The sequence below is a fragment of the Theropithecus gelada genome, chromosome 15, assembly GCF_003255815.1.
Source record: "Theropithecus gelada isolate Dixy chromosome 15, Tgel_1.0, whole genome shotgun sequence".
Taxonomy (NCBI): Eukaryota; Metazoa; Chordata; class Mammalia; order Primates; family Cercopithecidae; genus Theropithecus; species Theropithecus gelada.
The window spans coordinates 385,909-412,805 of record NC_037683.1 but is presented as its reverse complement, the minus strand read 5'-3'; the positions used below and the strand labels follow the sequence as shown (position 1 = coordinate 412,805).

The 26,897-nt window shown below is 52.9% G+C and overlaps 1 protein-coding gene across 2 annotated transcripts in view; it reads left to right on the top strand.

Moving 5' to 3' along the window:
• Window positions 1-26,897, top strand: part of EHMT1 (euchromatic histone lysine methyltransferase 1) — a 223,323-nt gene that overhangs the window by 178,965 nt on the left and 17,461 nt on the right. For both annotated transcript variants that reach the window (XM_025359652.1, XM_025359650.1), the window contains exons 17-25: window positions 6,284-6,385; window positions 8,668-8,772; window positions 18,755-18,909; window positions 20,325-20,492; window positions 20,704-20,848; window positions 21,728-21,805; window positions 23,245-23,360; window positions 24,698-24,784; window positions 25,317-25,395. In XM_025359652.1, coding sequence (XP_025215437.1) covers window positions 6,284-6,385; window positions 8,668-8,772; window positions 18,755-18,909; window positions 20,325-20,492; window positions 20,704-20,848; window positions 21,728-21,805; window positions 23,245-23,360; window positions 24,698-24,784; window positions 25,317-25,395 — 1,035 coding nt within the window. The remainder of the gene's footprint in view (window positions 1-6,283; window positions 6,386-8,667; window positions 8,773-18,754; window positions 18,910-20,324; window positions 20,493-20,703; window positions 20,849-21,727; window positions 21,806-23,244; window positions 23,361-24,697; window positions 24,785-25,316; window positions 25,396-26,897) is intronic.

The window sequence follows — 26,897 nt, the reverse complement described above, 5'->3', positions numbered from 1 at the left end:
AAGCGTGAGGTTGGATCCTCACCTAACACTCTCTTCAAAAATTAATGGAAAATGCAGCTGGGCGTGGTGGCTCACACCTGTAATCCCAGCACGTTGGGAGGCCGAGGCAGGTGGATCACCTGAGGTCAGGAACTCAAGACCAGTCTGTCCAACACTGTGAAACCCCGTCTACTAAAAATACAAAAATTAGTCGGGTGTGGTGACGGGCGCCTATAATCCCAGCTACCTAGGAGGCTGACGTAGGAGAATCAATTGAACCCAGAGGCGGAGGTTGCAGTGAGCTGAGATCACGCCACTGCACTCCAACCTGGGTGACAAGATTGAAACTCTGTTCAAAAAAGAAAATGGAAAATGGACATGGATGAAAGGCCCATACTTAAGAGCTAAAACCAGAACACTCTTGGAAAAAGACATGAGGGGAAAGCTTTATGACATTGGATTTGACGACGATTTCTTGGATACTATACAAAAGCATAATCAAAGAAATAGATAAACGTGATTAAAATTAAAAACGTTTGGCCCTGGGAAATGATGTGCAGCCGGAAAGGCAGCCACCCCCTCGCCCGTCACGCAGCGCACGTTCGCAGGGAACCTGGCACTAAACCGCCCGTAGGTGACCTGCGTCTGGGTTGGGGTTTCACGTGTGGTAGAGCAGCTCCCTCACTGCGAGCTGCTCGTTGAAAGTCAGCCCCCGACACAAGGGTTTGTAAAGATAATAAAAGATTTTAAAATGGAGAAAAATAAATAAACTTTTGTACATCAAAGATTACTACCAACGGAGTGAAAATACCACCTACAGAATGAGGAAATGTATTTGCAAATTCTCTGATAAGAAATTTTTATGCAGAATATATAAAGAGATTGTACATCTCAACAACAGAAAATTAAACAACCAGTTCAGAAATGGGCAAAGAAAGGGCTTGAATAGCCGTCTCTCTGAGGAAGGCCCCCAAGGGCCGGTTCCCACATGAAAAGGTGTCCATCGTCACCAGCCACCAGGGAAGCCACCTCAGAGCTATGGTGAGACGCACCACAGAGGATGTGGCAGTGTCGGGACTGCCACGCATTGCTGGTGGGGATGTAAACGCTGCAGCCATTGTGGAAGCCAGTCGTGGTTCCTCAGGTTGCTAAGCATAGGACAACCCTCTGGTCTGCAGCAACTCCACTCCTGAGAGCGTGCCCCGGACATGAAGACCAGGACCACAGACAGATCTTCACACAACATGGTTCCTGCCGCATCGTTCACAGTAGCCGAAGGACAGAAACAACCCAGATGTCTCGGCAGATGCCTGCGTCAGCGCGTTTGGTCCATCCGCACGATGGGATGTGACTCAGTCACAGAATCAGTGACATTCTGACATATGAACAGCACAGATGGACCTTGAGGACATTCTGCTGCAGGAAAGAAGCCAGACCCAAGGACAAATCCTGTACGACGTGACCGATAGATAGAAGCCATCTAGAGCAGCGAGATTCATAGAGACAGAAAGTAGACTGGAGATTCCATGGGGCTGGGGGATGGTGTTTTGCCTCATGATTGTAGAGCTTTGTTTTGGCGTAATGAAGAAGCTTTGGGAGTAGTGGTAATTGTGAATGCATTTAATGCCACAAAACTGCACAAAATGTTTAAAATGGCAAATTTTGTTACATATTATCATAACCACATTTAAATTCTTAGTCTTTCATACTAATACACATTTTTTCCACCAAAAAAGTGATCACACTCCTCATAGTAATTCAACTCCTGCCTCATATCACATTAAACTTTCACTGTTTTCTGTTACTAAATATTATTCTGTGAAACATTACCTAAATGACTGTATCAATTTATGATACAATTTTATCATTAGTCAAATTTGAATATTTAATATTTATCTTATTTTCAATTTTTATTATAAACAGTGCTTCGGGAAACATTTTTGTAGTTAAATATTTGCACATTTGGCTTCTTTAGGACAGATTTCTGGCTGTAGAATTGCCAGATCAAAATAGGTAAACAATTGGGCAGGTTCAGTGGCTTGCTTCTGTAATGCTAGTGCTTTGGGAGGCTGAGGCAGAAGGATGGCTTGAGGTGAGGAGTTTGAGATCAGCCTGGACAACATAGTGAGACCCCATCTCGATAAGAAATGAAAAATTAGCTGGGCGTGGTGGCATGTGCCTGTAGTCATAGTGCCTTGGGAGGCTGAGGCAGGAGCATCGCTTGAGCCCAGGAGTTTGAGGCTACAGTGAGCTGGATTAGCGCCACTGCACTCTAGCCTGGGTGCCAGAGTGAAACCCCATCTCTAAAAAAAAAAAAGAGCTAGAGAAAAACAGCACGTGACATCTAGACAGACAACGTCATGAAATATCACTGACTTCTCATCTGAAACCATGGAGGCAGTTTTTATTGTGCTGAAAGAAGCAAAGCCAAAAAAATGTGACCCCAGAATCCTACCTCCAGTAAAAGTGTCGTTCAGAGAATGGTGGTGAAATCAAACATGTTCAGGTAAAAACAGCAAAAGGCAGATAAGCTTGCTTGGAATCCTGAAGCTTCCAGGAGGAAAACTTAGCCCTTTGGGAATGAATGAGGAACCCTGGATGGTGGATATGAAGACATTTTTCTTATTTAAATTTCCTAAATGTGAGAGGTCATTTAAACTCCAATAATGTCATACGGTGGAGTTTATACACGTTTGGAAGCACAGCAAGTCTTCACTCAACACTGTTGACAGGTCCTTAGAGCATGCGACTTCTTCAAGCGTTGACACCAATTTACCACAGATGATCTAAACAAGAGCAAAGTTCTTCTGCTGTGTTCCTGGTCACAGAAACATTAGCAAGCTTCTAAATCAAGACCAAGGTGTTTCTAACATTAAACACTGAAATGCATGTGAGCTGTACAGACGTTTAAGAAAGATTAATACACACAAGATAAATGTTTATCCAGTTACTCCAGGTCAGGGTTGCGAGTGGACAGAGCCTGTCCTGGCAACTCAGGTCACCTGGCGGGAAGCAGCCTGGGCCAGAGGAAAGCCACACAGACACGGGGAGGAGCTGCCAACTCCACAGACAGTGGCCCGGCTGGGAATGGTTTTTGTTTGTTTGTTTACTTTTAACCTCATCAATGTTATAACAAAACAGTGCTGAGTGAAACGATGCTATTGAAGACCTGCTGTGAAATACAGGATAGTAAGTACCCAAAGGAGGGCAGTGTGAAAGTGGAATCCCACTGTTGTGAAGGTATTTTATTGTGGGAGGTGGTACAATATTAATTTAAGAAGACCAATAAAGACGAATATTGTAATCCCCGGAGAAAGTACCAAGAAAATAAAACAAATATAGCTTTTCAGGAAAAAAAACTAGTAGAGGAAATAAAATGTAATACTGAAAAATTGTGCAACTAAAATGCAGGAATAAAAGCAGATGGGACAAATAGAAAACAAATAGCAGAGTGATGGACTCCAGCCTCACCCTGTCAGTAATTACACTGCAGACTCACTGTCGTCTTAAAAGACAGAGGTTTGTCTAATGACATAGAAAGCGAGAACCAGCTGTGCCTTCCTGCAGCGCTCCTGCTTCCAACGCAAAGACCCCAGCCACGCTGGAGAGACTGGAGAAGTGCACATCGCGTGGCGAGCATGTGACTCCCAGGCGCGGCAAATTACGAAGCGTGGAAGACCACAGAGGCCGTCTTTGTGATTCCAGCACAGGGAAGCGTCTTCTAAGACACAAAAAGCACAAAAATGACAAAGTTAAGTTGCATTAAAATTTAAGAATTTCTCTTCAGAAAGATGCCACAAAGGACACGAACAGACAGTCTAAACACTGGGGGAAGATTTTGCAACGCACTGGCCAAAGATTAATATCCAAAAATATAAAGAACTACAAATGAGGCCGGGCGCCGTGGCTCACGCCTGTAATCCCAGCACTTTGGGAGGCTGAGGTGAGTGAATCACGAGGTCGGGAGATGGAGACCACCCTGGCTAACACGGTGAAGCCCCATCTCTACTAGAAATGCAAAAAATTAGCTGGGCATGGTGGCGGGCACCTGTAGTCGCAGCTACTAGGAGGCTGAGGCAGGAGAATGGCCTGAACCTGGGAGGCGGATTTTGCAGTGAGCTGAGATCACGCTACTGTACTCCAGCCTGGGCGACAGAGCGAGACTCTGTCTCAAAAAATAAATAAATAAAAATAAAAAAATAAAGAACTAGAAATGAAATTAAACCACACAGAAAAATGGGCAAAGAACATAAGTGCGCGGTTCCCAGAAGAGGAAATACATGTGTGTGACCAACAAGCAGGTGAAAACACAGGGCTGAGGGGCCGCCTGAAACAGTCACTGAATTCCATACAACGTAACGCGTAGAAAAGACTGGCAGGGGCGAGAGACAGAGCAGCAGGCAGGGTCCTTACCTTTGAGGTGCGGGGACTGGAGGCCGCTCGGTGAGCAGGGCCTCATACCGGTAGGGTCTGTGATGTGTCTGCAGATGATATACACTGTGATCTAGAGAACTTAAAAGGGTGTAAAAACATCATTTTTGGATATAGATAGTAAAGGTATTGAGATCCATGGGCACAATGAGTAACGATTTCAGGATAGTGATTACCTCTGGGGAGGAGGCAGGAAAAGAAACCAGACCGGCGCTGTGTGGGGTGTCCTGTGGGTGGGGGTGGACTCCAGTGTCTTTGAGCTTCTGTTTGTGTGCCTGCAGACCTCACAGCTAGCCACTGTCACTGAACCCGACAGAAACCTTTCCTTACCAGCAGCCCCGCTCTTTGCCACCTTCACGTCTGTTCCCACGGGGTTCCGTTGACTGACTCTCAATCCCCTCAACCCCCACTCTGCCGCTCCCAGCCCTGCCCTCCTCCTGCCTGGTGTCTCACTCTCATGACAGCTGGCCTCCTTCACTAAGCTCCCTTTGCTGGCGTCTCTTAACCTGCTTGATTCGGAAATGCTTGCCCAGGGTCTCTGCCAGGTGCACCTGCTTCTGTCCTGAACGCTGTGGCAGTCTTCCAGCAGTTAGGGGATTGTCAGCTGCACTATTCCAGCGATTAAAGACACTTGAAAATGAAGGCAGACCTTTTAACAACCGTGCATCATTTTGTATTCATGATAAAATTACAGTTCTGAACACCAGCCGTGTGGGAATTGGCTGTGCTGGCTTTCCTTGAGGAAGGTGAGCATGCTGATTTAGCACCAGCTGGGTGAGCAGTGTGTGCAGTGGTGCCTGTGAAACTCTAGGACTGCTGCACTGACTCCACCGAGATAAGGGGAGAAAGGTAATGAAGGAACATGGTTACACGGAGACAGGAACAGGGGAGTAAAGCAAAGCAAACTCCTAAGGGAGAAAGTGGCGGGGCACGTCCGCGGGCCTGTGCGAGGAGCCTGTGTAAGGCGCGTGGATGGCGCTGGGTGTGGTGGCACCGGCTCCCCCGCCTCTTCTGGAGCTTCCTGGTCTGATCTCCAACCTTGCATGTCTTTTTTTTCCTTTGAGATGGTTTGATCAGTGTGATCCATTTTGTCTCCTCGGGGAAACAGAGCTGAAAGGAAATGAGAAGGTGTTCCCAAGCTGGGCATGGTGGCTCACGCCTGTAATCCCAGCACTGTAATAATCCCAATTATGATGCCTGCGACTCCCAGACCAAGGTGGGAGGATCGCTTGGGGCCGGGAGTTCAAAAATAGCCTAGGCAGTATAGCAAGACCCTGTCTCTAGAAAAGAAAAAAATACATTAGCCAGGCATGGCGGTGCACACCTGTAGTCCCAGCTACGTGGGAGGCTGAGGCAGGAGGATCACTTGGGCATGGGAGTCAGAGGCTGCGGTGAGCTGTGATCACACCACTGCACTCCAGCCTGGGCAATACAGCAAGACCCCGTCTCAAAAAGGAAAAAAAGAAAAAAAAAAAGTCGTGCCCAGAAGCAAAGGAAACAAGAGGAGGGGCAGAGCCTGTGGCGTTTCTGGGGCCACGGGGTGGGCCTGGTCCTCTTTGTGTCCCACTTTTTGCCATCTATTATTTTAAGTTCTGTGGTACATGGACAACTATTACTGAATCATTCACACTGTCTTCACTGTGTTGGGCGACCGGCCACTCACGGGGCCACAGCGGGCTGCACACAGGGCTCGGACCTTGGCTGTTTCCTTGGGAAACGGCCCTGTGGCCTCAGCCTGGGTCTCCTTGTCATTTGAACAGGACAGGACCCCACCCCCATGGTGGGCACCAGGTTCTCCTGGATCCCACACTCGGGGCTGGCACACCAGGATCACAGGTGTGGATTCTTTGACTAAGTGGCGTTTCTGTTGCAGGACGCAGAGGGCTCTACGTGTTTGCACCTGGCTGCCAAGAAAGGCCACTACGAAGTGGTCCAGTACCTGCTTTCAAATGGACAGATGGACGTCAACTGTCAGGTACAGCCACCCCCTCCCCTTAGCAGCACACTGTGCGGACTGGCCAGGGAAAGTCACTGTTCTGCAGCTCCTGGTCCCACCCCCGTTCTCCACGGCGTCCCCTCCCAGGCACAGAGCCAGCTCAGGCCCTCCAGCATCCTCTTACACACACACGGCCAGCTCGGACGCTTCACAGCTTCCTCTTCCATGCACACAGCCAGCTGGGACCCTCCACGGCGTCCCCTTCCACGCACAGGGCTAGCTCAAGCCCTTGGGCCCTGGAACGTCTTGTCCCCTCCCTGTCCTCTTCTGCCCTGGCCTGCTATGGGCAGCCACACCAGATGCCCACACACCAGGGCAGCCTCTGCACTGTGTCTGGCTGGAGGCTCCTCCCTTGCTCTCCATCAGCTGTGTCTAGATGTCACCATTTGAGGGAGGTGTCACTGGCCTTCCTCCACAGCACCCATCTTCCTTCCTACTCACTGTCCGTCTCTCCCCTACAGCCAGTGCCACGGGGCAGGGTTTGCCCTGCTCACTGTCCATATCTATCCCACAGCCGGCGCCACGGGGCAGGGTTTGCCGTGCACGTGTGCTGATCCACAGTGCCTCACACACAGTGGGCACCTGCCTCACGAGTGAATGACTGGGGAGACCAAAGGAGGGCAGGTTTTGAGGCTGCTCAGCACACACTGGGGGTCCCTCCCGCATGGACTCGCAGCTCTGGGATGAGTGCAATCCTCACACTGTCTCTCACTCCTTCCTTCAGGAGGCTTGGTCCAAGTCTTTTTAGCCCAGTGGTTGCCCACCCAGTTGTTGACACCCAGCTTCTGTGCCCTCTTGGCCATGGCAACGTCCCCATGGGCTGGAAGCAGCAGCGCCCATACTCTTGCCTTTGCCCTGAGCATCCAGAGGCCAGAGCCCCTGCCTGTTCACTGCATCTAAAGCATCCGCTGACCTCTTCTCTCTGACGTTGTACCCTCATCCATTGAGCACGGGGCTGGGCTCCGGGAGGCTGTGCTCTGCTGTCCCTGCTGTGTTCCCAGTGCCTGTGGTGGTGCTGACCGTCGACCGCAGGGGAGATGTAGCTTTAATCATGGAGGCTGCTGTGTCTATGACAGCAGGATGTACAGGCTGACAACTGCAGGGGAGATGTAGCTTTAATCGTGGAGACTGCTGTGTTTGTGACAGTGGGACGTGCAGGTCCTTTGAGGGGTGCTGGGGAAGAGGCCGAGTCTTCTGCCTTCAGAGTGGGAATTGGCCATATGACCCTCATTTTCAGTAAAGTTGCCTTTTTCTGGCTTAAAGAAAATTGCCCAGGCCCACTGACTGGACTCAGGAGTGACAGGAGCCAGAGAGCAAGTCAGCCTGGTGGGCATTCTGCTCCCTGCCCAGGAGGAAGCAGGGGGGACAGCCTCCGTCTGCCTGTCCATCTCCCGCCCACAGTTCCCAGCTGCTGCTCTGATGGGGGTCCCTGGCTCTCCTGCATGCAGCCACCATTGGAGGCTGAAGGAGGAGCAGAGCCTGCTACAACCCAGGCTTCCCGCCAGCCGAGGCTGCTGGTGCGCTCCGGGTCTGGCCTGGGCGTACGAGGTTTCAGCTCCCTTGTGTGTGCCATTAGACGCGGTGCCCAGCTGTGTTGGCGTGTCCCCAGTGAGTGGTGCCCAGCTGTGTTGGCGCGTGCCCAGTGAGTGGTGCCCAGCTGTGTTGGCGCGTGCCCAGTGAGTGGTGCCCAGTGAGTGGTGCCCAGCTGTGTTGGCGTGTGCCCAGTGAGTGGTGCCCAGCTGTGTTGGCGCGTGCCCAGTGAGTGGTGCCCAGCTGTGTTGGTGCGTGCCCAGTGAGTGGTGCCCAGCTGTGTTGGTGCGTGCCCAGTGAGTGGTGCCCAGCTGTGTTGGGGCGTGCCCAGTGAGTGGTGCCCAGCTGTGTTGGCGCGTGCCCAGTGAGTGGTGCCCAGCTGTGTTGGCGCGTGCCCAGTGAGTGGTGCCCAGCTGTGTTGGTGCGTGCCCAGTGAGTGGTGCCCAGCTGGGAGCGGGCACGGCTGACAGGACAGCCTTGCTGTGTCGGGTAGGGTGGTTGGGCCTGGCCCAGTCCTGGTTCTGCCTTTGTCCTGCACTGGTAGAGCTACCTGGGGCTGTGCTCTGAGGAAGAACTGAGGCCTCTCAGGGTTGCACTCAGGTCCTGAGTGAGATGCCTGCACAAGGGGTATGGTACCTGGGAGGTGCGGAGACCTCGGCTGTGGGAGTTCTCATCGCTCTGGCGGTTGCCGGTCTCTGGATCAATGACCGCTTTGTTCTCTTCCCTGGCAGGATGACGGAGGCTGGACGCCCATGATCTGGGCCACGGAGTACAAGCACGTGGACCTCGTGAAGCTGCTGCTGTCCAAGGGCTCCGACATCAACATCCGGGACAACGTAAGTTCATCACACCCTCCCCGGAGCAGTGTCTTGGAGGGGTGGGGGCCTCCTCCTCCAGAAGGTTCTTTTCTCAAAAGCAGAACCCTGGCCCCTGGTGGCGGTTTTGACCTCTTCCTGTGGCAGCATCGGCCCGGCGCTTAGCTGTGGCTGTCCTGTGCCAGAGGCAGATCGGGGGTGTGGGGTCCCAGCAGAGGCCACCCTCTAGGGACCTGCGGGTTCAGAGGGCGCTGCCTGCCCTGCTGTGCCTCCTGCTGCCTCATGGGGCCGTGCCTGGGCCTGAGGCTGCTGACCTCGTGCGGGTGCCACAGCACCTCTGGCTCTCCCTCTGTTTTTGTTTTTTGGTTTTTTTTTTTGGATGGAGTCTCGCTGTGTCGCCCAGGCTAGAGTGCAGTAGCGCAATCTCAGCTCACTGCAAGCTCTGCCTCCTGGGTTCAAGTGATTCTCATGCCTCCGCCTCCCCAGTAGCTGGGATTACAGGTGTGTGCCACCGTGCCTGGCTAATTTTTATATTTTTTATTTGTTTGTTTTTGAGACGGAGTCTCTCTCTGTCACCCAGGCTGGAGTGCAGTGGCGCGATCTGAGCTCACTGCAACCTCTGCCTCCTGGGTTCAAGCAGTTCTCCTGCCTCAGCCTCCGGAGTAGTTGGGATTATAGGTGCCCACCACCATGCCTGGCTAATTTTTGTATTTTTAGTAGAGATGGGGTTTTGCTGTGTTGGCCAGACTGGTCTCAAACTCCTGACCTCAGGTGATCCACCCGCCTCAGCCTCCCATAGTGCTGGGATTACAGGTGTGAGCCACCACGCCTGGCCAATTTTTGTAGTTTTAGTAGAGACAGGGTTTAGCCATGTTGGTCAGGCTGGTCTTGAACTCCTGACCTCAGGTGATCTGCCCACCTCATCCTCCCACAGGATTACAGGCATGAGCCACCGCGCCTGGCCCCTGCCTCTCTCTTTGAAACAGAGGAAAGAGAAGTGAATCGTTTATCGCACCACGGTTTTCTAGGGTGTGATTTAAGATGCTTCAGTGACAGTTTTGTAAGGCCCTTTTGTTTGCTCAGAAAATAGAGTTTGGAGCTGAGATAAGAGGACTCCCCAGTTCTGGGGTGGCTCCTTCAGCCTGAGAGTGGCAGCAGGTGACTGATTAACTCAAAAGGTTGTTCACTAGAAGGTCTTCAGGGACCCACAGAACCAGTGGGGCTGCCAGGGGGCTGGGCATGGCAATGGGCACGACAGCTAGGGGCGAGGGGAGTCCTCTGGTCACCTCCCAAGACGGGCATAGACATGCTGCAGCCCACAGAGCTGTGTCCACCTTCACAGACGGGCTCCAGCAGCCATAAATGGGAAGTCCAGCCACAAATAAACTCATTAAGTTGATCATAAGAAAGAAGATTTGACACAGAGAAAGATTTCTAAAAGCACACTATTAAATCTCCAGTGTGCTGAAGCCTGGCGTCTGAGGAGGGAGGGTTGACACTGCCTCTCAGAGCCTGAGAACAGCGTGGGCACGGGCACTTGCCATTCATTGTTGGCACGGGGGGGTCTGCATTTGGAACCCCTCCCTGCATGTGAGCAGACCCCGCTGTGGTCCACTGGCTGTGGGCACCCTCCGCCTCCCTGCAGGCACACAGGCCTCCGGAGTGACTGGTCCTGAGCTGCCGTGCCGCCTCCGTGGGCTGCAGGCTTCCGTGACTGTGTCTGGGGGGTTTCTACCTCGTTCCACCGGAGTTCTTTCCCGCTGGGGGTTAGGACAACGGCACTGTGGTGAGAGGAGCCCTGAGCCGGCAGAAGGAAGAGAAGAGGGAAGCAGAGGCAGAGGAGCCCTGAGCCAGCGGAAGGCTGTGGCGGGTACCTTGGAGGAAGAGAGGAGGGAAGCCAAGGCAGAGGACAAGGCAGAGGCCACCCCCAGGTGGGGCCGCCTCACCTACCACCCCCAGAGACTGTGTGGCGGGCAAGGCAACCCTAGTGTGCCTGGTTGGCCTGCGTGCCTGGGCAGCTTGCAGCCTGTCCAGGTGTCAGAGCTGTTAGCTCCCTGATGCTGGTGGCTGTTTCCCCGGAATGGAAGCATTGATTAAATTTCAGGTTTGTTATTTAGAGAATGAAACACTTCATTAATGTAACTACTGTATTGCTGTATAATAGGTAGGCTGCATATACTCAAAGTACACACTCGGGTGAATTTTCACCCAGAAGCCATCGCTGCTGTCGGAAGAGCGAGCCCGGTCCTCCCTCATGCCCTGATGATCTATCTTCAGGTGATTCCTCCGCACTTCACAGCCGTGCCCAGCCCACCCCTGCCACCCATTGCTGGGCTTTCTGCTATCTGCGTGTGTCGGTTTTATAGAAAAGGGCTCTCACCATGGGCGCCTTTCCCTTGCATCTTGAAGCCGAGATCCCCATTTTCGTTGCCTGAAGTGCCCGTTGTGTGAATGTGTCCGTTTACCCTTCACCTGTCAGTGGGCATTTAGGTGGTTTCTGATTTTTGGTTGTTACTAAGAGAGGTGCTGTGAATACTCATGCCTTAATTTCTCTTGATTAAATCCCTGGGAGTAGAATGGTTAGATCATAGGATAGGTGTGTATGTTTAACATTTGCAGAGACTGCCAGTAGCCGGGCATGGTGACACACACCTGTGGTCCAGCTACTCGGGAGGCTAAGGGGGGAGGATCGCTTGAGCCCAGGAGGTCAAGGCTGCAGTGAGCTGAGATCGCACCACTGCACCCTAGCCTGTCTGCAAAAAAAACAAAGCCTGCCAAACTGCTTTCCAAGTGATGGCACCATCTCTAGTGTATGACAGTGCATTCATCCGTTCTCACACTGCTATCAGGGTTCTACCTAAGACTGTGGAATTTATAAACAAAAGAGGTTTAACTGACTCACAGTTTAGCATGGCTGGCGCGGGGGGGTCTCGGGAAACTTAACAATCATGGCAGAAGGCAAGGAGAAGTAAAGCACGTCTTCCATGGTGGCAAGAGAGAGATTGAGGAGCCTTGTACCACACTTTAAAACCAGCTGTTGTGAGAACTCACATGAGAACAGCGTGGGGACCCACCCCCATAATCCAGTCAGGTCCCTCCCTTGACACGTGGGGATTACAATTCAAGACAAGATTTGGGTGGGGACACCCAATCAGAGGCCAACCCATATCAGAGAGTCCTGGTTCCTCCGCATCCTTCCCAACACGCAGCATGGTCAGTCTGTAAATTTTATCCATTCTGGTAGGTGTGTAGTGATACGTTGTTGTGGTTTTAGTTTTCAGTCATTTCATTTCCATTTCTCTAATGACAGTTGACGTTAAGCATCTTTTTATGGGCTTATTTACGATCCATATATCTTCTTTAATGAAGGGTCTGTTCAAATCTTTTTCTTGCTTATTATCAGGTATTTTTTTAAATTCTGGAGGTTTAAGAGTTTATGTTCTGGATATAAGTCCTTTATCAGATATATGGTTTACAGATCTGTCTTTGGAAGTGTAGAATTTTAAAAGTTTTTATAAAGTTTGGTTTATCAGCGTTTTTCTGTTTTTTTTTTTTTAACTGGATGCTGTTTTGGCGTTCTGTTTTAAGAAATCATTGCCTAATCTGAGAACCCAAAGATATTCTCCCACATTTCCTTATACGAGTTTTATGGTTTGGGGGTTTCCATTTAGGTCTACGTTTTATTATAGTTGACTTTTGTATATGGTGTGAGGTATAGATTGAACCTTTTTTTTTTTTTTTTTGCTTGTGGATGCCTAGTTCAGTGCCATTTGTTGAGAAAACCATTCTTTCTACATAGAATTGACTCTGTACCATTGCCAAAGGCCAATCATCTGCACGTGTGAGTCAGTCATCCATGTGTCAGTCCACGTGTGTCAGTCATTTGCATGTGTCAGTCATCCATGTGTGAGTCATCTGCATGTGTGAGTCCACTTGTGTCAGTCGTCCATGTGTGAGTCAGCCATCTGTATGTCAGTCGTCCACATGTGTCAGTCCACATGTCTGTCGTCCACATGTGAGAGTCAGTCTGCATGTGTGAGTCAGCTGTGTGTGTGTGAGCCTGTCATCCGCATGTGTGAGTCCATCATCTGCATGTGTCAGTCGTCTGCATGTGTGTCCATGTGTCAGTCATCCACGTGTGAGTCAGTCATCTGCATGTCTGTCAGTCATCCACATGTGTCCACATGTGTGTCATTTGTCTACATGTGAGGGTAGTCATCTGCATGTATGAGTCAGTCATCTGCATGTGTGTGAGTCTGTCATCCACATGTGTGAGTTGGTCATCCATGTCAGTCGTCCACATGTGTATCAGTCATCTGTATGTGTGAGCCAGTCATCCACATGTCAGAGTCAGTGGTCCACATGTGTGTAAAGTCAGTCATCCACATGTGTGTGTCAGCTCCAGGACCCTCTCTTTTGATGCATTGATCTGCATATTTGCCTTTAGGCAAGTACTGTCCTTGCTTGACTGATGTAGTTTTATAGTAGGTCTTGCAAAATCATTTTTCTTCTCCCAAACTTGATACTGCTATTCTTCTACATTTTACATACATACATATATAGATATAAAAAATATCTATATGTTCTGAACACCATAATAGCCATATGGTTATTCTGTTTAAACAGTCATTGGCCTTTTTTTTTTTTTTTTTAATAGAATCTCACTCTGTTGCCCAGTCTGGAGTGCAGTGGCACGATCTCGGCTCACTGTAACCTCCGTGTCCCGGGTTCGAGCAATTCTCATGCCTTGGCCTCCTGAGTAGCTGGGATTACAGGCGCGAGCCACCACGCCTGGCTAATTTTTGTATTTTTAGTAGAGATGGGGTTTCACCATGTTGGTCAGGCTGGTCTCGAACTTCTGACCTCGTGATCCACTCATCTTGGCCTCCCATAGTGCTGGGATTACAGGTGTGAGCCACCGCACCTGGCCTGGTCTTTTTTTTTTTTTTTTTTTTTGGAGACAGAGCCTCTCACCCTGTCACCCAGCCTGGAGTGCAGTGATGCAATAGCTCACTGCAGCCTCCACCTCCCTGGTTCAAGCGATTTTCCTGCCTCAGCCTCCCAAGTAGCTGGGATTACAGGCACATGGCACCACGCCTGGCTAATTTTTGTATTTTTATTAGAGACGGGGATTTTGCCATGTTGGCCAGGCTGGTTTCAAACTCCCGACCTTAGGTGATCTGCCCGCTTTGACCTCCCACAGTGCTGGGATTGCAGATGTGAGGCAGCACGCCCAGCCGAGTGGTCTCTCCCGCCAAGCTTCACCTTGGTGGGCTTGTGCTCCTGATGTTGCTTCCTTTCCGCCAGCCTCAATCCCTTTACTTTTCCTGTGGTGTTGGTCTGCTTGTGGTGAGCTCTTGCAGCTTTTTTTTTTTTTTTTTTTTTTGAGACATAGTTTCGCTTTTTTGCCCAGGCTGGAGTGCAGTGGTGCGATCTCGGCTCACTGCAACCACCTTCTTCCAGTTTCAAGTGATTTTCCTCCCTCAGCCTCCTGAGTAGCTGGGATTACAGGCACTGGCCACAACGCCTGGGAAATTTTTGTGTTTTTAGTAGAGATGGGTTTCACCATGTTGGCCAGGTTGGTCTCAAACTCCTGACCTCATGATCTGCCTGCCTTGGACTCCCAAAGTGCTGGGATTACAGGTGTGAGCCACCGCGCCCGGCCCTCTTGCAGCTCTTTAATGCCTGGAAAGTCCTTATTTTGCTTTCATTTTTGAAAGACATTCTTACAATTCTGGATGCATAGTTATTTCTTTCAGTGCTTTAAATGGCGGTTTCCCTGGGTCCTCACCCGCAGTGTTCGCAGTGAGAAATCCACTGCCGGTGCATGGTTATTTCTCTGTGTATAACGTGTCTTTTTTATATGGCTGCTTTTAGAATTTTTTTTTTGTATCTCTTGGTTTTAGCAACTGGATTTTCCTCTAAGCCTTAGTTTGTCTGTAAAGCAATTTGATTACTGATGTGCCTTGGTGTTATTTTGTGTGTGTGCACTTAGGGTTCATTGAGCTTCTTGGATTTGTGGATTTAGGGTTTTTGACAAATTTGGAAATTTTTCAGTCATTATTTCTTCAAATAATGTTTTCTGCCCACCGTGCTTTCCAGTATTCCAGCTGTGTATGTAGGAGTTCTCAGAGTGGTTCCACAGCTCACTGGTGCTCTTTTCAATTTTTAAACATTATTGTTTTTTCACGCTGTGTTTCAGTTGAGCGGGTTTTTGTTGGTTTGTCTTCCAGTTCACTCGTCTTTTCTTCTGCACGTGACGCGGTTGAGCTCATCCAGTTTGTGTGCTTACATCCAGGCACTGTCGTTTTCAGCTCTAAATGTTCTGTTGGAGTCTTTCAAACATTTCCTAACATGTTTCTACTTAATTTTCGAACCTATAGAATACAGTTATACCAATGGCTTTATTTACTTACTTATTTATTTATTTAAGACAGTCTCTTTTTCCCAGGCTGGAGTGCAGTGGCGCAATCTCGGCTCACTGTAACCTTTGCCTCCCTTGTTCAAGCGATTCTCCTGCCTCAGCCTCCCGAGTAGCTGGGATTACAGGCTCACACCATCATGCCTGGCTAAGTTTTGTAGTATTAGTAGAGACGGGGTTTCACCATGTTGCCCAGTCTGGTCTCGAACTCCTGACCTCAGGTGATCTACCTGCCTCTGCCTCCCAAAATGCTGGGATTACAGGTGTGAGCCACCGCATCTGGCCCACCAATGGCTTTAATGACCTTGTTTGCTAATCCAGCATCTGAGCAAAAGCCGGGTTTTTTGATGGACTGGGTTTTTCCTCCCCACTGTGGGTCATGTTTCCTGCTCCTTTGCACGTCTGGTAACCTGTAGCCAATGCCAGGATGTGGGTGGGTTTTACAAAACTTGTATGGTGCTAAGGACTCTTCTTCCTGTGAATCTTCTTGAACTTTGTTCTGGAACTCAGCCAAGTCACTTGAAACCCGTCAGATCATGTTGGATTTTGCTTTTCAGGTTTGTTAGGTGGGTCTGGAGCCACTGAGGCAGGTCCCTCCACTGTCCTCCAGCCCACAGCCTGTGAACGGAGAGTGTGGCCTGCCTGGCTGTGGGGAAAGGCCCTGGCTTTGAGTGCACGTTCTCCACAGGCTTGTGGCTGCTGGTGTCCTGCCGGATGACCCAGGTGGAAATGCACAGATCTCTGGACCCTCCCTTGGAGCTCTGTTTTCTGTCTGAGCATCCGGAGGCCCTGCCTGGCTCCCTCCCGCACCATGGTTGGAGCTCTAGTGGCAGTGAGCTGGGCAGCCACGGGCTCCCTCACAGGCTCCGCCTCTCAGGGCACGATCCTTCCCTGCCTGGTGTCTGGTGTCTTGACAGCCATGGTCACGGGTTTTGACTGTTTGTTTTACTCTTCTGGTTCTTTTAGGTGGGAAGGTAAATCTGTTCTGGTCTGTATCACCCCATCGTTTCAGGAGTGCGGTTGCTCACCAGGTGTAGGCCGGGCTTGTCGTAACTCAGCAGACTTCAGAAAGGCTGGGCGTTTGAACAGTCCCAGGGTGGAAGGATCTTAGGTGAACTGGAAGCTCTCAAAAACGTAATTCTGGGGCGGGGCGTGGTGGCGGATCACCTGAGGTCAGGAGTTTGACAGCAGCCTGGGCAACATGGTGAAACCCCGACTCTACTAAAAATACAAAATAATTAGCTGGGCCTGGTAGCACGCACCTGTTATCCCAGCTACTGGGGAGGCTGGGGCACGAGAATCGCTTGAACCCCAGGGGCAGAGGTTGCTGTGAACCGAGATCGTGCCAGCTGCACTCCAGCCTGGGAGATGGAGTGAGACTCCGCCTCGAAAACAAATAAAACATGTAATTCTGGTTATAAAATCATAAATCCTTCCAATAAAGGAAAAAGAAAAGAGGCCCCTAAGCAAGCACCATTTTGTCAAGCAGCCCTCAAATGTGTGGAGGAGGGAAAGCAGAAACCAAGAGCCGAGGGCTGGAAGAGCCCCAGAGCAGCCCAGGCTCTTCAGGAAGCCCAGTGAGGCGGACACACGGAGTCTGCTTGTAGTTGTCTCTTTTAGAAGTCACGGACACAGTGAAGCCCACGCCTGGGGCTAGCCGGGTTTGTGGATGAAGATACTGGAGACAAGGCCACTAGGTTCTGTTCTGCTTTTATCTTCACGCTCACTGAGCTGGAAAGCGTTGGTGCCGCACGGTGTGGAGTTGGGAGGGGACTGCAGGAGAGCACCGGGTATCTCAGAAGAGCGCGTGTCCTTCTCTCTTGGGGGTGAGACTCTGCCCACCTGCAGAGCCAGTCCCTGGGATGTGGCGGCGGCCCTGGATGGGAGGCGGGGCCGAGCTCAAAGGGAAGCAGAGCCTGCGGGGAGGAGACCGCACCCCTGCAGGGCTCTGCCTTGGCCCGGAGCCGCCTCAGCCCCCGCAGCAAAGCGGACAGTCAGGCGGGGCTTGGTTGATGGCTCTGGGAAGATCGCTGACATTCCCGAGGGGAAGGAGGTGCAGCCGGCCCTCCCAGACACACGCAGAACAGAACCCACTTCAGGAGCGTGAAACGCTCACGTGCTTTAATCCAACCATCCTGCCTCTGAGGAAGCATCCCTGAGAAATAATGTAGAAAATAAAAAGCACTAGAATATTTGCTGGCAATGTATTCCAGAAATATACCCATAGAAACAAACCAAGTGTTCAGTACAGGAAAGGTCCGGAAGCTGAGTGACCGTCGGCGATGGGTCCGGAGGCGGTTCCGACGCCGCCCCGCGTGGACCGTCGTGATGGGTCCGGAGGCGGTTCCGACGCCACCCCGCGTGGACCGTCGTGATGGGTCCGGAGGCGGTTCCGACGCCGCCCCGCGTGGAAGGCGCTCCTCGCGTGGTGCCAACTGGAGGAGGCCTCAGCACCTGGGAGCCTCTGGTGATGACGGAGGGTCAGGGACAGACGGGCATCAGGCGTAGGAAACGGGCGCGGGCCTGTTCCTCATTCCACCGATGCTGTTTTATCCCTGGGGCGATCGAGCTAGGGATATTTCATTGTTCTGATTTGTGTTTGTGGCTGCCTGGCAGAGTTGAACATTGTCTTACGTTTACCGTTTATCTTTTTCTTACCTACCTTCTTTATTTTCTTCTCCTTTGCACATACTTTTTCAGAATTACAGTGTTCTAATTTACTGTGTGATTATAAATCATCTATATTTTACATGTGGCACAAGTATTTCTCCAAATTTTATTTGTTTTATTTAAAAGAGGCCTTTTAAAAAGTAAAACTTACTGTTTTTTTTGAGACAGAGTCTTGCTCTTGTTGCCCAGGCTGGAGTGCAGTGGCACGATCTCGGCTCACTGCAACCTCTGCTTCCTGGGTTCAAGCGATTCTCCTGCCTCAGCCTTGCGCGTAGCTGGGATTACAGGCGCCCACCACCACCCCTGGCTCATTTTTTGTATTTTTAATAGAGACAGGGTTTCACCATGTTGGCCAGGCTGGTCTCGAACTCCTGACCTCAAGTGATCTACCTGCCTCTGCCTCCCAAAATGCTGGGATTACAGGCATGAGCCACCACACCCGGCCCAAAATTTTAATTTAATCAAATTTGCATGTCTTTTTTCAAATCTTTCAAAAGCATTATCCTATCCTATGACTATACCCCTGTTTGGAAATGAATATAATTTTTAAAAATAGATGAAAGAAAAGTGCCTGCAAGTGTTAATGTGTTGAGATTAGGTTGATATAATTCTGGATGACCTTTTCCCTATTTTTACAATATTCTTTACTGTGATTATGCTACTTTTATAATTATGTTATTTTTACAATGAAAAAAAAACAAAACACGAAAGGATGTGCCTTCCAGAGTTGAGATGGGCACTAGGTTCCCATCTGGTGACCTGTGGCACCCTTTCCACCTGGCCGTTGCTGAGGACGGCCACGCGCGCTCCAGAGCCTCTCCCCAGGCACGCGGGCTGCAGCTGCTGTGGCCGGGCCCCAGCACTGTGAGCCAGCAGGAAGCGTGCACTGAGCTCTGGCTTGTGTCTGTTCAGGAGGAGAACATTTGCCTGCACTGGGCGGCGTTCTCTGGCTGCGTGGACATCGCCGAGATCCTGCTGGCTGCCAAGTGCGACCTCCACGCCGTGAACATCCACGGAGACTCGCCGCTGCACATTGCTGCCCGGGAGAACCGCTACGACTGTGTCGTGTGAGTGTGGCGCTTCCCCCGGCTCGGGCTGGCGCTGACCTGACCTGGGCGCCCGGAGAGACCGCTCGATGGTCGTGTGTTCACACTTGGGCTCGAGTGGACACAGGCCCTCTGTTCCCTCCTGTGGAAGTCCGTCCTTGGTGTTCCACGTACAGAGAAGTGACTTTCCCAGTCCACGTTTGAGATCAGCTGTGGTTTATTTGTGGGTTAGGAGGATTGTCATGCAAAATTCCCAAGTTGTGAGGTCAGACCTTGAGTTGAGTCTCAGACCTGATGCTCCTGACATGGCTGAGGGGCAGCGTGGGAACAGCCCTGCTCCCAGCAGGGACCTGCCAGCTCAGAGGCGCCGAGAGGCTCAGAGTGCCTTCTGGGAGCAGTGCCACCCACAGCCAGAGCTGGAGATGCTGGGGGCTGTGGCGCTCACCGCTCAGGGCCCTTTTAAAACTTGAGACCTTCAGCTGGGTGGCGGTGGCTCACACCTGTAATCCCAGCACTTTGGGAGGCTGAGGCAGGAGGATCACCTGAGGTCAGGAGTTTGAGACTAGCCTGGCCAGCATGGTGAAACCCCATCTCTACTAAAAATACAAAAATTAGCCGGCCATGGTGGCGCGTGCCTGTAACCCCAGCTACTCCCGAGGCTGAGGCAGGAGAATCGCTTGGACCCGGAAGGCAAAGATTGCAGTGAGTGGAGATTGCGACACTACACTCCAGCCTGGGCGACAGAGCGAGATTCTGTCTCAAGAAAAAAAAAAAAAACCCAAAAACAAAAAAACTTGAGACCTTGATCCCTTAAGTGATACACACTCAGGTTGTTGTCGGTGGCCTGGGATGGGGTATTTGTTTGGCTGCTGGGGAAGGGCAGGGAGCTGTGGGTGCTCCACGCACCAGCCTCCGGTGACTCCCCAGCCCCTACACGTGGAACTGTGCCCTCCCACATTTGGATCTCACGGTGGCTTACCCAGGTTGGTCATCTGGCTGTGCAAAGCCCAGCTCCACGTACGGTGACTGCGGTCTGGACGCAGTGGGCAGGAGTGGAACTGAGGACTGCTCATGCTGTGCATGGCCCAAGCGTGGCCTCTCTCCCTCCTTGCTTCCCTTCTTATCCCTGAGGGTAAATTTAAATGAAGAATCCAAGAAAAATCAAATGCCATCCTGGTTTTTTACATACTCTTCCTGCTAAGAAAACAGCCTGCTGACTTTGACAGTGAATATGGGAGAGGAGTAAGAGAGTCCCTGTTCCTGGGTGAGCTAAAGCCCGTCTTTGCAGAGTCATTGGTGAGCAGACTTCAAGTTATCTCACAGCGAATAGTGTGTTCCGTTTACTGTTAGTGATGATGGTCATTTTATAAATCTCATCTGTGTCATCTTTTCAAGTCAGCTTTAAATGTTTTGTGGCCTTACATTTTCCCTTTTAGCCTCTTTCTTTCTCGGGATTCAGATGTCACCTTAAAGAACAAAGAAGGGGAGACGCCCCTGCAGTGTGCGAGCCTCAACTCTCAGGTGTGGAGCGCTCTGCAGATGAGCAAGGCTCTGCAGGACTCGGCCCCCGACAGGCCCAGCCCCGTGGAGAGGATAGTGAGCAGGTGAGCCCGGCCCCGGGACGGCTCTGCGGCAGATCGGCAGCCAGCAGGGCTTTGGGAGTTTGCGGTGAAAGCTGCTCCTGAAGCTGAAAAATCCCCAGGCTGGAGTTCAAACTCTCAGGGCCAGGTGTTTGCCAGCTGCCCACTGCACGCCATGCCAGCCCCTGGGCAGAGTACGCCAGCCTCCAGGTGACACCTGCCCTTTCCGTGGCAGGGACATCGCTCGAGGCTACGAGCGTATCCCCATCCCCTGCGTCAACGCCGTGGATGGCGAGCCGTGTCCCAGCAACTACAAGTACGTCTCTCAGAACTGCGTGACGTCCCCCATGAACATCGACAGAAACATCACTCACCTGCAGGTGAGTGACACGGACGAAGGGCGGGCTCAGGCCAGGACGTGGGGCGGGCAGAAGCTTCTGGAGCCTGGGGTCCTGGGTTCTTCTCACCACTCAGAGCAGGAGGGCTCGTGGAGGGCTTCCCAGGAAGACCTCGTTCTCTTTGCAGCTGCCTCCCGTGAAAGAGCTGGAAGGCAGATAAAGGTTCTGTCAGGCCCAGCCCTGGGCCTCTCACTGCTCTTCCGAGGCTTCTTACCGACCCCAAAGGAACGGCAAGCATCTTTGTGCCTTTTTTTTTACCTCACACTCAGGGGCCCCCGTGCGGCCTCGTGCTGGTGGCACAGGCGAGAGGAGCCCCTGCAAGGCCTGCAGGACGACCTGGTCCCTGCATCTCCCAGCCCCCGGAGAGATGGGTCCAGCACATGCCAGCTTTCCCAGCCTGAGTGCACAGAGCCTGGTGCCCTCACTGCCTGCGCCTTCTTGAGCACTTTCTTTGTGGCTCTGCTTGTAGGCAGCTCCCTCCTCTTCCCAGGCCGGGCACTGCCCAGGGCCCCCCACTCAGGGTGTGCCAGGCTCTGCATTCTTGTCTTTCCTGTCGAGCATCTGGCCACAAATGCAGCCGCTGCCCAGCCCTTCACCCACCCCACGTCACCCGCTGCCGCGTCGCTGCCCTGCCTGCCCCATCCCTCTGTCAGGGTCCTCAGCCAGAGAGCCCCTCCAGCGGGCACTCGGCATGTTTCTGCCCGCACACCCTTCACCCTAAGAGGCCACACACTCGTGGTGCCTTTGAGAAGCATTTAGCAGAATCGGGGTAACTGAGAATTGTAAAACGTAGTTGTGACTGGGAGGGAAACAGAAGGCCTGTGCCTGCACGTCTGACGGCCCCGGCGCCTCTCTCCTCAGTACTGTGTGTGCATCGACGACTGTTCCTCCAGCAACTGCATGTGCGGCCAGCTCAGCATGCGCTGCTGGTACGACAAGGTGAGGGCGGCCTCGTGTGCGTGGGCTCAGGTGGTAAGTGCCGCTGGTCCGGGTCTGCAAAAACAGTGCAGGCGTCCGTGACCCCAGCGCTGTTGTGGCGGCGTTGGGAAGGAGTTGGAGGTGAGCTGGGTGTCACAGGCAGGGACGGCACAGTGGGCGCTGGCACCCAAGGCGGGGTTGTGAGCCGAGGACATGGCTGCAGAGTCCCTGGGGCTGGGGTCTGTATCCTTTGTGGCCACCTGGATGGTAGTGGAGGCGGGCAGCCAGGCAGCCTGGCTTGGCCCCAGGAGGAGGTGCTGCTTGTGTTTGGTGTATCTGGTGAGCTCTGCCTTGTGCTTGCTGAGTGTGAGGGGTGTGAAGAGGGAGGGTGCTGCTGGGCTGGGTACAGGGAGCATCGGTGTGGGCGTGGGGCTTGAGGAGACACAGGATTGGAAGTTTCTGGTGGGTGCTGGTCCTCAGAGGGCCCGAGATGGTGGCCGCTGAGGAGGAGATGGGAGTGGGGACTGGCCCTGGCTAGCTGGGGTGCAATTCAGGGGAGGGATGTCTAAGCAGAGGCGGAGGGTTCCTGGTCTCCCGAGTTCAGAGGTCACGGTGGGGACAGAAGCCAACATGGCCTGGGTGAAGAGACGCAAGCAGGGAGAGGCAGCAGGCGTCCCCTCCGGAAGCGGACTTTGGAGGAGGGTGGCCGTGGAGGGTGGCCGGAGGGTTTACCCATCTGAATGAGAGGCCCCAGTGGGAGAAGGATTCATGCCAGTGAGGGCCATGGAGGTGGCAGGCTCAGAAAGCCGCCAGGCTCATGTCCGAGTGGTGTCTTTTGGGGTGGACAGTCCTGCTGAAGGGGCGCAGGAAGGAATGTTGTGGGGAGCACCCTAATTGTTCAGGGCATCCCCTGAAGCCATCAAGCCAGAGTGTGCCTGGGCAGCCCTGGGCCCCGCACCTCAGCTCACACAGCCCTGGGGGAGCACCTGCGCCCAGGGCTGCTGCACCTGGCCTGGCTTCGGAGGGTAGGAAGGGGAGCAGAGGGCTGGGTCCCTCCACAGTTGAGGATTTGCGAGGCAAGGAGGCCAGGAGTGCAGGAGGGTGCAGGAGGCCCCGACCAGCCGAAGGAGGCAGAGCAGCCCACGAGCCGGCAGCCTCGGTGACGTGGAGAAGCCCAGGCTGGGGGCTGGGAAGGCCCCGGATGGACAGAAACTGGCCCAGGCTGGGTCTGGGGAGCGCTCCAGGAGGTCTCCACAACCTGTGTGGGCATCTGGGTGGGGGCTTCCCATCCAAACCATACACATGGAGTTTTTCCATAGGTGGGTGTTCAAGTTTGGCCAGAAACCATTGTTTTTATGCCAGTTTGAGCCACACTGGGTGGGCACTTAGTGGAAATGGGTTGATGTCAGCTCGAAGAGTGAGTGACCTCTGCTGGGCCCTTGCTGCTCGTCTGTCCACAGGACGGCCGGCTCCTGCCAGAGTTCAACATGGCGGAGCCTCCCTTGATCTTCGAATGCAACCACGCGTGCTCCTGCTGGAGGAACTGCCGAAATCGTGTCGTGCAGAATGGTCTCAGGTGAGAGGCAGCTTCCTGCCAGAGCCCCATATTCTGCTCATGTGTGCATAGCACGGAGGTCACCCCGACAGACAAGAACTTAACGTGTTTGGATGTACCCGCGTTGTGTTTGCAGATAGAGCCGACAGGTTACCTCTGAGCCCTTTATCCTCTGGAAATGTCACTGGTGCCGTAAATCACGAGTCATGCTTCCACCAGCTCAGACGCAGGCCTGAGAGAAGGGGCAGATGGTTGGGTCAGTTGAGCTAAAAGCAGAGGAACGGACTTGGCCTAAGAATTACCTTTGTTACCAAGTTCACACGAACAATCTTCAACAGATCAGGGCTGTCGTCGTTCTATTTTAACACTCCAGTCATTTTCTAAATGTTCTTTCTTCTCTGGGCTTCTCTAACAGTGAGGTGATGTCCTAACACTTCTCAGGCGCATGGACTCCTTGTTCCTGGCGCTTGGACTCCTGCTCAGGGCGCTTCACCAGCTGGGCTTGGTCCCCTGACCACCCAGCAGCAGCCTCTCCTTTCCCCAGGTTCTGGTCCTGAGCATTTCCTCCACAAATGTGCCTGAGATTGGAAAACTCAAAGCCCCTCTGAGTCACAAGGGAAAGTTACGAACTCTTAAATTTAGCTGAACACTAGTTTTTGTAGTATTGACTCTTTTGTGACCTCGGTAAACTTGGTCCATGCTGGAGGGCAGTCTCTGTCCTTGGTGTGGTAGAAAGGCCTGGGGGTGAGAACCCACACCAGACAGGCAGACACGAAGCAGACACACGGGACCCACACCAGACAGGCAGACGTGAGGCACGTGGTTCTGAGGGCTCCATGGAGGCCCATTTACCAGGCCTGCCCAGCCGCCCTCCCCCAGGCCCGCCCAACCACCTTCCCCCAGCCCTGAGAAACCCCCCCCCCGCCACCTCCCCCTGCCACCCTCCCCAGCCCTGAGGGGCCTGTGGGCTCCTTATCAGGAGCAGGTTCGGCGGCAGGTGTCACCACTGCCTGGTCCAGCTATAGGCTTCTCTAGTATTAGCACCTCTGCCACCCACAGTGCCTAGTGGCCCAGGCCCAGCTCTGTCCCCATGTTACAGATGGGGACACCGAGCCACGGCCAGGACCAGTGACTTGCCGAGGTCACGGGCTGGGGTGTTCCTGGCTGATTCCTGGGTTCTTGGCTTCCTGAGAGTGCAAGACGCTACGTCTGTGTGGTGCCTGCAGCATCTAACGCTTTGGATACAGAACCAGTTTTCTTCCTCATTTCAGTGACGTGGCACCAGCTGGCTTTTGCTGACCATTGTGGCAAGAGGCTGAGGCTGTGGCCTGGGTCCACCACTACTCTCTCTTTTCCAGGGCAAGGCTGCAGCTCTACCGGACGAGGGACATGGGCTGGGGCGTGCGGTCCCTGCAGGACATCCCACTAGGCACCTTTGTCTGCGAGTGAGTGAGTCCCTGGGTCACCCCAAGCCTGCCGGTGGCACGTGTCATTTCTGGGACAGAGGCCCATCTGTGTCTGCACTTCAGGAAGCCCCTCTGGGAGCAGGCACATCCCCTGGCCTACAGCAGCATGGGGTGGGGGCCGTGGAGACCCTGGCCCCGAGAACCAAGCTCGTGCTGTCCTCAGTGCTCTCGCTGCTGCCCTTAAACAGCTCATGAGTGCATTTAGGAAGGCGTGGTCCAGTTAGGAAGGCGTGGTCCAGCACGGGCAGTCCTCTCTGGGGGAGGACCATTCTGGGTTCTCAGGCACCAGACCGCAGACGCCCGGAGCTTTCAGTATCGTCGTCATCATCATCCTCGGGAACCTCAGCTGAAACCCCAGTCCAACCGGGCACACGTCTCCAAACATGTTCCCCGCATGTTCTTCTGGTGTGCCCCGCTCTTTCCCTGTGGGCGCGGAGACCAGGCTGTGCTTGTCTGTGGGCAGTGCTTGCTGCCTTCCAGGGCCTCACCTGCACCGCTTCTCCCTCTGCAGGTATGTTGGGGAGCTGATTTCGGACTCAGAAGCCGATGTTCGGGAGGAAGATTCTTACCTCTTTGATCTCGACAATAAGGTAATGTGCTTTGTGGGGTTGCGGCCATGTAGAGCTTGTTGTGAACTGTGAAACCTGAATGTGTTTGTCCCAGTAGGGCCTGGATTCGGATGAGAGCTCTTACTGTTGAGGAGAGTGGGCTTGCTATAGACCTGCTGAGTGCCACCTTCGGAGCTGGCCCTGGTTCTGTGCCCAGCATGGATGGAGGGCCCTCTGACTTGGGAAGTCCCTAAGCCTGTGCAGCCGACTGCCCCCTTCTTATGAGAGTGGGGCCTGAGACCCACCACTCCAATCCTCCAGACCCCAACCGAGAATCTCGGGTTGGGGCTTGGCAACCCCTGAGACTGCAGAGAGGCTAAGGAGGGGTGCCGTGTGTTCACAGTGACTGAGTGAAGCAGCAGTGAGCCTCCCGTCATGTGCACAGAAACGCCAGCAGACCCGTCGCTTGTGTCCCCAGCCCACCGAATCCCCACTGCCCGTGGGAGAGAGCAGGGGCCACTCCAGGAACCTGGTTTCGGGAGGTTTCTGAGGCTGGGGCAGGGGTGATTGACCCATCCCAGCCTGGCCTCATGCTCCCTTTACTGTAGCCTAGTTCCCATCATTGCTCTGGAATTCATCCATTGTCTATTTTAAAACCTCTTGGCCGGGCGCGGTGGCTCAAGCCTGTAATCCCAGCACTTTGGGAGGCCGAGGCGGGTGGATCACGAGGTCAGGAGATCGAGACCATCCTGGCTAACATGGTGAAACCCCGTCTCTACTAAAAAAATACAAAAAAACTAGCCGGGCGTGGCGGCGGGCGCCTGTAGTCCCAGCTACTCGGAGGCTGAGGCAGGAGAATGGCGTGAACCTGGGAGGCGGAGCTTGCAGTGAGCCGAGACCGCGCCACTGCACTCCAGCCTGGGTGACACAGCGTGAGACTCCGTCTCAAAAAAAAAAATAAAATAAAAAATAAAAAATAAATAAAACCTCTTGAAACCTGCAGTCACTCCAGGCCAGTGGGGAAATAAAGGTTTTCTCATCTCAAACAGCAGCTACCAGACCACAGAATAAATCTTATGCTTGGAGAGTAGGGCACCAGGCAGCTGTCTTCATAGCAGTGGCCCCTATGGACTGCCAGCCCCAACCCCAGACTCTGTCCCTACAGCCACCTTCTAAGAAGTAACCGTTGGTGAAATGACTTGTGTTTGATGGCAGAGAAGCCGGGCTCTGGAAGGTCACAGTGTTCAGGCATCTCTCCCCGTGCAGTGGGGCCGAGCCCTCGAGGGACGGCAGCCTCCGTGTGTGCGTGCTCGTGTGCAGAGTTGTGGGGCTTCTCTGCTGCCAACTGCCTATTCCAGCCTTACTGTGGAATGACTTGCCTTCTGTGGGCTGGTAACACATATTCTCACAAAGGCTCTGTTGTCACTTGTGTGTGCCACAGATGTCGCCTTCCCTCTGTGGCTTTTTCACTTCCTAATGATGTCTTGGAGCGAACAGAAGTTCTTGTTTTTATTCTAGTTCCATTTATCAGTCTTTTTCTAAAT